The sequence below is a fragment of the Equus asinus genome, chromosome 22 (assembly GCF_041296235.1).
Source record: "Equus asinus isolate D_3611 breed Donkey chromosome 22, EquAss-T2T_v2, whole genome shotgun sequence".
In the NCBI taxonomy this organism is placed as follows: domain Eukaryota; kingdom Metazoa; phylum Chordata; class Mammalia; order Perissodactyla; family Equidae; genus Equus; species Equus asinus.
The window spans coordinates 59,312,760-59,325,095 of record NC_091811.1 but is presented as its reverse complement, the minus strand read 5'-3'; the positions used below and the strand labels follow the sequence as shown (position 1 = coordinate 59,325,095).

The 12,336-nt window shown below is 49.2% G+C and overlaps 1 protein-coding gene across 4 annotated transcripts; it reads right to left on the bottom strand.

Annotated features, from left to right (window-relative positions):
• Positions 1-531: 531 nt before the first annotated feature.
• PIP4K2C (phosphatidylinositol-5-phosphate 4-kinase type 2 gamma) lies at positions 532-11,571 on the bottom strand. 4 transcript variants are annotated; one of them, XM_014844009.3, is made up of 10 exons: positions 11,190-11,571; positions 8,427-8,524; positions 7,659-7,755; positions 7,147-7,290; positions 4,485-4,631; positions 4,260-4,298; positions 3,565-3,678; positions 2,919-3,186; positions 2,647-2,750; positions 532-2,464 (listed from the first exon to the last, which is right to left on the bottom strand). In XM_014844009.3, the coding sequence occupies exons 1-10, from the start codon at positions 11,361-11,363 to the stop codon at positions 2,384-2,386; spliced, it is 1,266 nt and encodes a 421-aa protein (XP_014699495.1). In that variant the 5' UTR covers positions 11,364-11,571; the 3' UTR covers positions 532-2,383. The 4 variants fall into 4 exon arrangements, with proteins under 4 accessions (XP_014699495.1, XP_044611758.1, XP_044611759.1 ...); XM_044755823.2 differs by having other exon boundaries at positions 10,361-11,446; XM_044755824.2 differs by lacking the exon at positions 11,190-11,571 and adding an exon at positions 10,655-10,743.
• Between the last annotated feature and the right edge of the window lie 765 nt (positions 11,572-12,336).

Here is a 12,336-nt window from a genome sequence, read left to right as displayed (position 1 = left end):
GCAACAATCTCTATTTGTCCACCCCCTTCTTCACTCCCCCTCTGGGCTGGAGGGTTGGTCACTTTCTTCCTCACTTTCCCAGGACCCTGCTGTACTCTTCTTGCCCTCCAGGCAGAGGACATCTTTCCCAGGAAGCCTGGGGGAACACTGAATTCCTTCTCTTTTAGCTCGTGCATGCCTGCGGTGCTAGTGCTTGTGGTGCTAGTGTGCGTGAACTGAGAGGCTCACTCACCTTTACTGAGATGGGAGTGTGGTCAAGTCCAGGACCTGAGGGAAGAGGGTCACTTCACCTCAGTTCTCCCTGGCCCCCCTATAGCTGGATTCCCACAAAGCTGGAGAATGAGTTTTCCATTCCCATGCACACCCCTTGCCGCCTTTGAAGTTCACAGCCATCTGTCTAGAGACCCGCATTTCTTAGTTAGGGGCCAACAACTTAAAGATGAGAATTCTCCTTCTGGTCTCTGTACCCCTAGGCACAGCCTTCCTCAGAAAAGGGGGAAGGGGGAAACAAGAGGCATTTCTGTGAAGGAATTCAGATTCAATAATTTATTTTCTATATAGTGACAGTAATGGGAGTACATACACAAGATCTTTTCTATTAATTAATAAAACAAAAAAAGATGAAAAACAGAAACAACAAATGAAGGAGACCATACTGCTCATGATACATTAGCCACATGGTCAGAAAACCCATTTCTAAAGAACAGTTGCTGGTGTCATGGAGTTTTATTGCATTCAACAGGGGAAAGGCAGACTGGGAAAGAAAAAGACCCATTAGGCTCCTGACAGGAAGGTATGATAGGGGCTCCAATCCTTAACTGGAGATGCCTCTTGTTACTTCCTTTGGAGCAGAAGATGGAAGGGAGAGAGGAATTCTTCATGACCTCATGACTTCCTGTGAGACAGATCAGTCCAGCCAGATACAGAGCGAAGAATCTTTGCATCCCCACAGGCCAGTTGCTGGTATACCCATCTTTATGTTTAAAAAAAATGTAGGAGCCTCAAGGGAGATGGAGGATAGCAGGAAGAATGGCTGCCTTAGCCCCTAAAGCATTGGGGGGAGGGGAGGACACTATCTCAGCTCATCAGGGTCCTCTACATTCTAAGACTATCACACATCAACTCAACTCTCTTTGGAGAGGGCTGGGTGATTGAGTTATGGCTCTGACTCCTCTCTGGGGATTAAGAGTGAAGATGACAAAGAAAGCCATCTGTCCCCTGGGAGGCACAGTAGCAGTATAAGCCAGGACAGAAGAGACAAGAACAACAAAACCAACTGGAAAAAGGGTTTGAGAAGAGGTGGGGGAAGGGAGTATGCTAGGCGCATATCTCCAGGGAGCAGAGGAGGTTCTCACACTTGAGACTTCCATCCTTTGAAATGACCAGGGTTGACCCAGGTAGAGATATTCCCTCCTGCTAGGACTAAAACCTCAGGGATGGGTAGACATGAAGAAAGGAAATTTAACATGGAGAATGAACCTTACACCCCTGGCCCATCATCCCAGCCTCCAGAACTGGCCCATATCCCCACTGAAGGGTTCCAGCCCCAGGAAGGGTGTGAGGTCCTGGGGAAAAAGCAGCAACAGAGAATCAAACACCTTCCCCAGGATGGAACACTCTGGCAATCTCTGGGCTCCTGTGCCCAGAAGTATAGGGGTGGGAGTGGAAGTGGGGTGAGGGAAGAGATTGGAGAGTAGTCAATCCCTGACAGAGACCTTCTCCAATTCCCTGCATAATCAAGAGTCCTCGTAGGTCCCACCTCCATGAAGTGCCAGCCTGCTGACCACTCTCCACCCCAACGGTGGGTAAGATTGGCCATGTCCCATCATATGTGTGTATGCCTGCACCCACATCTGTAGTATCTTGAAAATCTTCTATCCCAGGGCCCACTGGGAAGGAAGCGTGCCACACTGAGTTCTATAAAGTTATCAGCAAAATTCAAACACTCTTAGTTCATCCCACACAGCAAAGTGCATCCAGAGTAGCTGCTTGAGTCAGGTCCATCTGTCCAGTCAGGTCCTGAAGACGGCAAACCACCCCCTTCCCCAGCTCCTCCTATGTTACAGAAACAACAGGACATTTGACAAAGATCAAGGCACTTGGGAGAGTCAACAGTAATGCCCTCATGAAGCAAGCAGACTCGTTGGAGGGGAGGGAGGAAGAGGAAAACTGGACAAAGGGGAAAAGGGATGACGTATTTCCAAGGGCCAGGAAGAGCCTACTCAATAAGACGGAGTTATTTGGATGGAAGGAGCCATAGCCTGAATTTAGCAAAGGAGGAAGAGAAGAAGTAGTGGCCAGAATATCCACAATCCCCCCAAACCTCTCAGAACCCCACCACCTTGAACAGAAAGCAGCAGTCACCATGGAGTCAGGCAGTCTCTTAGGCAAAGATGTTGGTAATAAAATCCAGGAATCGCTTAGCATACTGCTCAGGATGGACAGTAGAGATCTCTGCCCCAGCCTGTGAGAGGAGGTATGGAACATTGTATCAGGCCACCCACCCACCTTCCCCACTGCCCACCCCCTGTTCCACTCCAGACTCAACCCTTTATCCTTTTGCCACCCCACTGCTCTGGCACGAGATGCTCTCTCTTCCCAAAGAACAGTCAAGATAGGAAAGGAATGGCTTTGGGGAACCCTCACCCCATGCTTGACAGTTTTGGCTGCATGAGCTGCTTTCTTCTTGGCATCATACTGTGTCAGGATGTCAATGAGGCCCATGAAATACACCTCCTTGTGGGGGGCCCCTGGGGAGAGGGACCAGCAATGAAGAGCAAGTATAGCCCCAATTCCCTCTTCCCAGGAACCAGTCAGATCTCTTCTGAAAAGCTAACCAGCCTCTCCATCCACCACCCTGGTCTCTGCCCCCCAAGGACAACCCTCCCCACCCTTAAAATTTCCAGGATCTCTCTCACCCTCAGCACTCCGGATGGCGTAGACATCAATGAAGGATTCAAACTCTCCAGGGCCCAAGGGCCGATGGGAATGGATGTAGCCGCCGATTCCCTCAGGAGAGGTGCCATAGGAACCCACCAGAGCAGGTTGTCCTGTCGGGCCACAGTCCCCATCCCCCTCGGACTCCTCCTCCCGCACAGGTCCCTCCTCCTCTGGTTCAGAGCCCCGAATGATGTCGTGGATGCCCAGCAGAAGGCTGTAGTCCATGATCTTCAGCTGCACTAGGAACTGAGACCCCACTGACAAATCAGACACCCCAGCTCTCCCTCCCCATTCCCAGGTACCACCCTTATACCTCCACCCCTGAATTTCTGGGGCCCTCCTGGGAAAGGAAGTGTGAAACTGGCGAGTTGGGAGTATACCATTGCCCTTTAGTACCTAAATGTCCTGGTATCTAAGGTTATCCTTTTAGCTCAGTCTAGCTCCCTGCTCCATGGGTCCCCTCTAGGGGGTTTTCACATCTCATATCCAACTCCCCTACATGCAGAGAGCCCAAAGAATAAAGGGAAGGGGAGGAGTTCCCTCATATTGTGAATGGGAGAGAGAGCTAACCTCTGGGGAGCAAAAAAGGAAACAAAGCCATTCCCAGAACACCTCAGTCATTACCTCCACATCTCTCTTTAGTTTCTCTAAAAAGACTTTCTTTTCCTCTTCACCAATGTAAACTTTCTGGTTCTTGTTAAGAAAGTCCATATCCTTAAGTGTGGGCAATTCTTTAACCTGAGAATAGGTAAAGGGACATCTTGGCACCTTCCCCCAAGGTCCCAGAGGACTCTGCTCTATCTAGGGCTCTATTTAACTCAGAGCCTCTAGGGGAAAGAGCTCTCATAGTCCCTCTCGCACCCGATCCACACTGGAGTGCTGCCCCAGAGTCTGTTCTCACCTCCAGTGGCTTCCCCAAACACTCACTGCAGCTGTGCTCCAAGTCACAGCCCACTACTTTCTGCTTACGGTTTTCAATCAAGACCCTCTATGCTGACTTTTCTTTCTTCTTCATAAGCAAAAATAGCTCCTTGAATAGGAGAGCCCAGAGTGGGAGGTGGAGGGTAAGCATTTTGCTCTTAAAGGCTGGCATCCTCACCCATCCCAAACCTTCCACATGGAATAACCCATGCCAGTGACAAAGCAGCTGTTCCTCCTGCCCCGTCCAAACAATCCCTGGATCGGTACAACTGTACGTCTTTTTCCCAGTGCTTTAAGACAAGAAGAAATAGCTGGTGACCCCTACCTCTTCATCCTAAGAAGATCCCTTTCACCTGCCCTTCCCCATCCCTCACCCTATCACCTAAAATCAGTATCACCTTTTCCTTATCGCTGGCTTCCCGGGACACTAGGGAGCCCTGTGGAGAGACCCAAAGACAAGTCAGCAGATGTGGCTAAAAGAATAGTCAGGATCCAGCTCCTAAGATAAATGCTCAAGCCCAATCTTCTTTCCTTCAAAATGAATCGGCCAGTGCCGTCCCAGGCCCTTCTCCACCCTCAGACATCAGGAGCCTCCCCCTCGGGCCTGGCTCTCCTTTCCTTACCTTGAGGTCATACTTCCTGTGCACAGGAAGACGGTGGCTAAACATGTTGCGCATCACCAGCATGTAGCTGTCTTCGTTGTCCACACTGACTCGGTACATGCCCAGGAACTGGGGCAGCAGCGTGTTGCCATGGCATTTCACAATGTACTGGGTAGAAGGGAGGAAGGAACGCGGAGAGGCTGAGCAGCAGATACACGAAGCCCAGGGATGGGAATTCAAACACTACCATTCCAGAGGGGGCCAGAAAACGTCAAGTAGAGAGGTTACAAGAAGGTCAAAAGTTGAGGGGGGAGGTGTGCTTTCTAAAGATGCCCTGGTTATTCTCATGGCTTCTGAATCCGCCTCTCCTCTGATTTATTCCATTTGTATAACGTCTCTAAATTTTAAAGCACCTTTTCTCAATTCATCTTTATCATTCTTCGAGATGGGCAAGGTAGGTGTTATCATCCTTCTTTTAGACCCTTTTTCTATGCAAGTGGTCACAGAACCAGGATTAGAAATTACATCTGCTTTTCAATGAAATGATTTTATCTAGACCAATTTTTCTGAGTGGGCTAGATTCCCGTAGTAAAAATGTTTGCATGATGGCCTATAATTTGGATTCTAAAAAAAACTTCCTCTTTCAATGCTACCATCTCTCTCCCTCTCAGTATTGCTGCCTACTTCTCTTCATAGCCAACCTCTCAGAAAATTAGTCAGCAATCAATCCACTTCCTTTCTCTTATTCACACCTCGGATCACTGAAATCAGATTTATATTCTCCTTTCCCCTCTGAAATCTCTCTGCCCCTCCCTCCACCAAATCCCTCGGTTCCCAAATCCAATGGCTATCTAGTGCAACTGGGCGACACTTGATACTACTGCTAGTCTCTCCTTAAACCTCTTTTCACCCTTGCTCCCATCATACCACCCTTCTGATCCTCCTCCGTCCTCAAATCCTGTGTGGAATGGAGTAGAGCATAAATCATTAGGAGCGTCCGTCTACTCTGAGTCTCCTTCATGGGCTCTTTTTTCTACTTGTTCCTTAAAGTTCTGTCCTCAACTTTCTTTTCATTTCACTCCACATTTCTCTTCAATAATTATCTAATTCATGGCTTTAATTACCATCTATTTACTTATAACTCTCCAATTTAGACTCCTAGTCTAATCCTCTTTCCTGAACTCCATACCCCAACCACTTACTGGACAGCTATACCTGGATGGACTGCGGAAACCCCAAACTCAACATGTCTAAATCAAAACTGTCTTCCTCCAAAAACCTGTTTCTTCTTCTGCTTCCCAACTGTTGGTGAATGGGCACCCAGTTACCCCAACCAGGAACTTAGAGGCACCTCTGCCTAATTCCCACAGTTCTCACATAGCTCTTGCTCACCATCTCCACTGCCGTCACTCCACCAGGCCCCTGTCATTGCTCACCTAGACTATTACAATTACCTCCCAACTGCTACCTCCACTTCCAGTTCCCTCCCTGCCCTCATTCCATTCCCTAAAATGCTGTCACTTTCTCTACAATGCTTGGTGTTATTTCTAAGTAACATATATACCACTCCCCTACAAACCACCTTCAGGATAAAACCCAAACTCTCTGCGTGGCTTAGAAAAGCCTTCACAGCCTGACTCCTGCCTAACTGTTTTTCGACAACATCATATCTTAGCCACACTGACTTTCTTGCAGTTCCCCAACACCAAGCTCTCTCATGGTTCTGTGCCTTTACAATTGCTGTTTTCCTTTGCCTAGAGTGCTCTCTTCTACTTCATCCAATGGTTAGTCCCTACTAGTCTTTCAAGAATCAGCTCCTATGATACTCTCTCTAAAACTCTCTTTGAGCCTCCCAATGCACCTCTTCCCGGAGATGAGTTGAGATGCTCTTCCTCTGCAGCCCCAGAGCATTCTGTACACACATCTACTATTGCACACATCTTGTTGTGTGCTAATGCTAGCTTGCTGCTCTCTGCCATTAGACCAAGAGATGTGCAAGGGCCCCAACCATTTCACTCACCTCTTTCTCCACTGCCTAACGTAGGGCCTAGTAATAACAGACATTCAATATTTGTTCAATAAACCAAAGACTCCTTTTAGAGCCTTTCATTTATTCATTGCTCATTGATTTTGGTGAGATTTTTCTTCAGTTGAAAGATATTCAGGCAGTGTTTTTATCACTAAAATATTCCAGAAATTCCATATTCCAAATTAATCTGATCAGACAGAATAGCTTCTCTAATCCCACTTAGGACTGGACATAATCATGGCTTTTCCCCTCCAATTTATCCCAGTTGTGCATTTATTCTGGTTTTCTCCCCACACTGCATTTATTCCTGATAGTAGCTTTGGTGTTAACACTTCACCTAAATCTGACTTAGTCTATAGTCAAACTTTGCTACGTGTGCGCGTTTTATGTGTCAATCCACAGCGTTTTAGACTGTAGGTACCAAATGATAAGGAACATTTCTAAATTATTCTATTTAATCAAACACAAATAGGTATGTGGAGGCTCTCTTTTTTAATTCCTAGTTTTCAAAAACATGGTGTCAAATGCTTCTTAGGGGAGGCAAAATGGGCTGTAGGGAGGAAAACGGATAGGAAGTCTCCCCATGTGCTCTGACAGCTGAGCTATGAGTCGGGGGGAGTGGAGGGAAAGAACGAGGCTGGGGAGAGGCCTGACCTGGTGGTAGTTGGAGAGGTTGCTATGCATGTCAGCAATGTCCTCGCTGGATACTTCTTTGATGACCAGAGTTCGATCATAGGAGATGAGGAAGCGACCATCACTGCCTTCCGTTTCACTCGGGGGACTTCGGGTGAGGGATACCTGGGGACACAGCAGAGGCCAGGGATCTTTTCCTGCCCCTCTATATGGAGATGCAAGTCATAGGATAATGGTCAACTGAATGCATCAGAAAATGGATAAAACCCCTGTGTAATAGGCTGAGCAGGGGTTCTTAATCTGGTGTCCATATATGGACTGAATGAAACTGAAAACAAAATTTTTAATATATCTACATTTTTCCCCCAAGGACAAGGTTTATAGCTTTCATCAGATTTTTGAAGATGCCTAGGACCACAAAAAGGTAAAGAATAATACTTTCCAAGGCTTTCATTTCTCCAAACATGACTGTCCCAAGGATTCGTCAGTTGTTAGGGAAAAAGGACCACCCTCACCCCATAATGGACTCTCACCAAGTAATCCTGGTCATCAATGCCAAATCGATCACGGAGGTTCCTGAAGACCTGGGGACAATACTCCTTGAACTTGAAATGACTAGGCAGATTTTCCCTGAAATGGGAGTTTTCAAGGTAAGAAAACAAAGTAACAATATTACATTTATATAGAGCTTTACAGTTTATAAAGCACCTTCACACATATTACCTTATTTCATTCTCATAAAACTCTTGTGAGGTCCTTTAAAGGTATATTATTCCCATTTTAAAGAAGGAAAGACTGTGACTCAAGGTGATTGAGTGACCTGTTTAAGTCATATGGCTGGTAAGTGGCTTAAGTAGAACCAGGATCTACTGCCCATCCAAACAGCAGCATTTCCCAAATCTCAAGCAAGTTAGAGACATCCTAAAACCAGCAAGAGGTACCACTGTTTTGAATGGCATCTTCTGATACTGAGAGCTTAGAGGATTCAGGTATTTCTTTCAGGGAGTCCCTATCAGGAGCTAACAGGAATGGCATCTAAATGTATTTACTCTGTGGAATAACCAGGCTGGAGGAAAGAGAAACTAGTACGTACATAAAAGAGTGCAGGAAACACTGGAGATTATTTTAATGGTTTCTTTGCACAATACCGAATTTCTGAATAGGGAAGGAGGTTAGACAATACAACTTGTCAGTTGCCTTCTAAATGGAAAACATTCAACTCACTGAATCTTAACTCTTAAAATTACTTATTACTCTTTTCTAGGAAGGTTGACATGAGAAGGGCGGGGATCCCCACATACCTGTGGAAAAGGTGATTGTTGACCTTGATCTTGGAGCTGGCCTTAAAGTCGTCCGGCAGCAGCATCACCGGGGGAGGCACCTGGCTGAGCTCATTGATCTGATAAACCAAAACAAGAACAAGGAGGCAGTGAGCAGGGGTGTGGAGAGGTCCTTATACACTGTGTCTGGGAAAGAGTCAGAAAAGGGCAACTCAAACCGCATTCCTTTAAAAACACTGGTTATGCCTACGCCTGACAGAGGTGAGAGAATGTGTCCAACCTCTTCTGCCCAACAAAGACTGCAGTAGGCAGCTCTCACACACAGCCTCTCACACTTCCACCCCCGTGGAATTTCATGCTCACAACAGTCACTTTATATTAGGCAAACCCTGTGAGCAACTCAAGACTATTTTTAAAGCTGTGAGAAATTCTAGAGAAAAAAACACCCTCAGCAGACTCAAGACACTCAAGACAAACAGTTCCATGCTCCACTAAAAACAAAACAAAAGGCATCTTTAAAGTACACGCGAAAGTTAATGGCTGCTGAGGGGTCAAGGGCAACAAGAATGACATGGCCGTATCCCGCAGGAGGCATCTCCTTACAAACAGGACCAGTCCTTCTAGACCGCTCTGACCCAGTTCTCTGCAGTAGCTCCCCACCTGCCTAGATGTAAAGGAAAAGAAGAGCAGCTAATTTTTTTTTTCCTGAGGAAGATTCGCCCTGAACTAACATCTGTGCCAATCTTCCTCTATTTTGTATGTGGGTCATGCCACATTATGGCTGTCAAAGAGTGGTCTAGGTCCACACCCCGGAACCGTACCAGGGCCCCCAAAGTGGAGCACACCGAACTTAACCATTAGGTCACAGGGCCGGCCCCCAAGAGCAGCTGATTTCAGAGGGAATGTAGGCAGGTGGAGCATATGAGCTCATTAGGAGTCTGTTCACTAAAGTCAAGTCAACCCACCCCACAGCTCAAAGGATGCAAGCATCATCACACACTCTCCTCAGGCCCCAGAATCACAGTCGGCTAACTCATAGTGGAAAGGGAGATCCTGTACTAAGAAATCCCAAGGAGATGTGCTTTCTCCCCAGTGTTGCCACAGTATCTTTCACCCACCTTTAATAGTGCACTGATCATATGACTAGTTTATGTAAGTCCCATCCAAATTGTGAGCTCTTCCAGAGCAAGGACCAGTTCTAGTCGTCTGCATCTCTCAGGAGCCTAGCTAGCACAGTGTTGGGCACACGGTGGTCCAGAGTGTTTATCAACTGAATGCACGGATGCTTTCCTATCCTTACTTGATTGTTCACAGAGGTTTTGAAGTACAGTCTAACCTAAATCCCACACACTGCAGTGAAACCCAGCGCCCCTCATTCTCAGCAGAAAAGGAGGACAGAACATATTCCTCCAGGGAAAAAAAAAGCCACTTGAGATTCCCAGCCTAAAAATCAGCTATGGTTCTTCATGCCCCCTCCTCGCCACCTGCTGTTAAGCAGGCTGAATCATCACAAAGACATATGTTCACGGAATTTCTCCATTACAGACACTTGAAGTAAATGTGTGTTGGCTGGAGGGTGGGGTATTGGGACTGAAGTACATATACCTAGGGAAGCAGAGGCAGGTCTTCAGTGTGACTCCCCCAATCCTTCCCAAAGGGATGGATAAGTCACCTGGAAGGTACATAGGAGGCAGGCCTACCTCCATCAGACCTGCCCATACCAAGTGCCTTAGACTGGATACTGGCTAGTAAGATATTACCACCCAGGGAGCTGGGAACACTCCACAGAGCCATAAGTGCAAAAGGGAGCTGACGGGCCCCAAATGACATTCTCAGGCACAAATTAAGAATGTCACAAAAACTGTGTTCTTCCTCACCCCCTTCCACCTCCACAACCCTACCATGACTATAACCATCCAAGGAAGCTGGTTTATAAAACACTGCCTGCCACATACCTTCTCCTGAGGTATCCTCAGGAAAGGAGATGCACAGCCCTCTTTGGCCTCCTCCTTGTTCTCAGGCCGTACCCCCTCCAGCAGTTCCCTGCTTCTGAAGTTCACCACCATAGTGTCCCCAGGACCAGAGCTCCTCAGCCCTCTCTTTGGTCAAAGATGACCCCCACTTACACCAAACACCATCACTGCAGCCAGCAGTGGGGAGGCAGTTAAAACCAAAGGCATATATACATAGGTCCTGAGTGAGTGCGGCCACTAGGCTCAGGATGGGGTAGCTTCTCTGAAATGCTGTACCTCTGGAAGGGAAAGGAAGGGACAAGCAGGATTAGAAGGTCCGGGAAGCCTGGCGCTTCCCCCAAAGCCAAGGTTCCAAAGTCAAGGACGGCGGCTGGAAAGCAAGGCGGAAAGGAAAGTGAACGATCCCCCGCACCCAGCCACCCTCCCTGCTCCCCTTCCACACACACACGCTCACCCGAGACCTCACCGCCGCCAACCCTGAAGAGCCACTCCCCCTAACGTCCTTCCAGCCGGGGCCGGGTCCTGGGGCTGAGGCCGGATCTGGCCGGAAGGAGGCAGGGAGCTGGGCTGCAGGTGGGGAAGGCGGCCCTAGAGCTGAGGAGTAAAGGGCGGAGGGGCAGACAAAAGTCTGCGTTCGGGAAAGGTCCAGAGCGAGAAGATACGCCGGGGGGTGGCGTGGGCGGCGACCGGGACGGCCGCGGGGAGAGTGGCCGCGCGAGGGGCTCGGGAGGCGGGAGCCTGGAAGCTGGGACGCCGGGGCGCAGGAGCTGAGGGGCTCGGCAGGGCCGCCGGGGCGAGGGCCGGGTCTCACCGAGTGGGCTACGCCCCACAGGAACACGCCCACCAGCGGGTCGGCCGCCCGGAACACCTTCACCTTCTGCTGCACGAAATGCTTCTTCTTGGTTTTGGAGGCGAAGCCGAAACCCGGCCCGGGGGCCGCTGTCGCCGCCGGTGCGGTGGCCGGCGGGACCGAGGAGGACGCCATCGTCTCCCGCGCACCCGACCGAGCAGAAGCCGGAGCGGCCGCGCGGCGGGCTCCCGACCCCGGAAGCGGCGCTCACCTGCGCCGCCGTCACGTGACCGGAGGCCGGCCCGCAGGCGCGGGGGGCGGGGCGGCAATGGCTCCGCCCCCGGCGGCCGGAGCCCAAAGCCGGCCGGGGGTGGGCGCACCTGGCGCGGAGGCGGCGCGCGGAGCCGTCCCAGGGCCGTGAGCTGTCACCGGGGTGATGGGGCTGCGGCCTAGGCTGGCCTAATTCCCGCCTAGGTCCGGGGCTTCTTTGCTGCGAGGTCGCCGCAGCGAGTTTTGCTCAGTTTCTGGGAGTGACCTCCAGCCTGAGGCTAACCCGAAAGCCGTTCTTTCCGAAGTTGGAGATCCCTTAAGTGGTTTTGATGTATTAAGCGTGCTTTTAGGAGGACCACTCAGGCATCATTCTGGAGGGTGACTGGAGTGTTGCAAAAGTCTAGGCACGAGAGGATGAACTAAAACAGTGGCTGTTGGGATGGAAAGAAGGGGATGGCATCGAAAGGTATAGTTTGATGTCAGTCTGGAAAATTCTTAGTGGATGTGGGGCTTGAGGGAAAGGAAATTGAAATGAATCCCAGGCTTCTGGCTAAGGTGAAGAGAGATGGTGGTGACATGAAAAGCGCAGTTTTGGCGAAAAGATGAATTCAGTTTAACTCATCTTGAAGATGGAAGGCGTTTGAGGCACCTGAGGGCAATTGGACATACGGCCCAGAGCGCAGCAGAATGGTTTCAGCTGGGGATACAGATATAATTATTGTTGTGGAATCTGTGGGTGTGGATGACACCTGCCAGAGAGAGCAAGGAAAAGACCAAGGGCTGACCCTAGGTATAGAGCAGCATTTAAGAGGTTGGAGGAGAAGACTGAGAAGGAGTGGCCAGAGAAGTGAAAGGAGCCAGGAGAACAGGGTAACAGAAGCCAAAAAAGTCAAGCTTC

What these genes read in the sequence shown, in the direction of transcription:
- PIP4K2C (XM_014844009.3), bottom strand. Translation starts at nt 11,363, where the DNA reads ATGGCGTCCTCCTCGGTCCCGCCGGCCACCGCACCGGCGGCGACAGCG. An exon ending in TGTGGGGCGTAGCCCACTCG is followed by an intron (nt 8,525 to 11,189) that starts GTGAGACCCGGC and finishes TTGGTTTATCAG; the next exon opens with ATCAATGAGCTCAGCCAGGT. An exon ending in ACCTCTCCAACTACCACCAG is followed by an intron (nt 4,632 to 7,146) that starts GTCAGGCCTCTC and finishes CCTTCTACCCAG; the next exon opens with TACATTGTGAAATGCCATGG.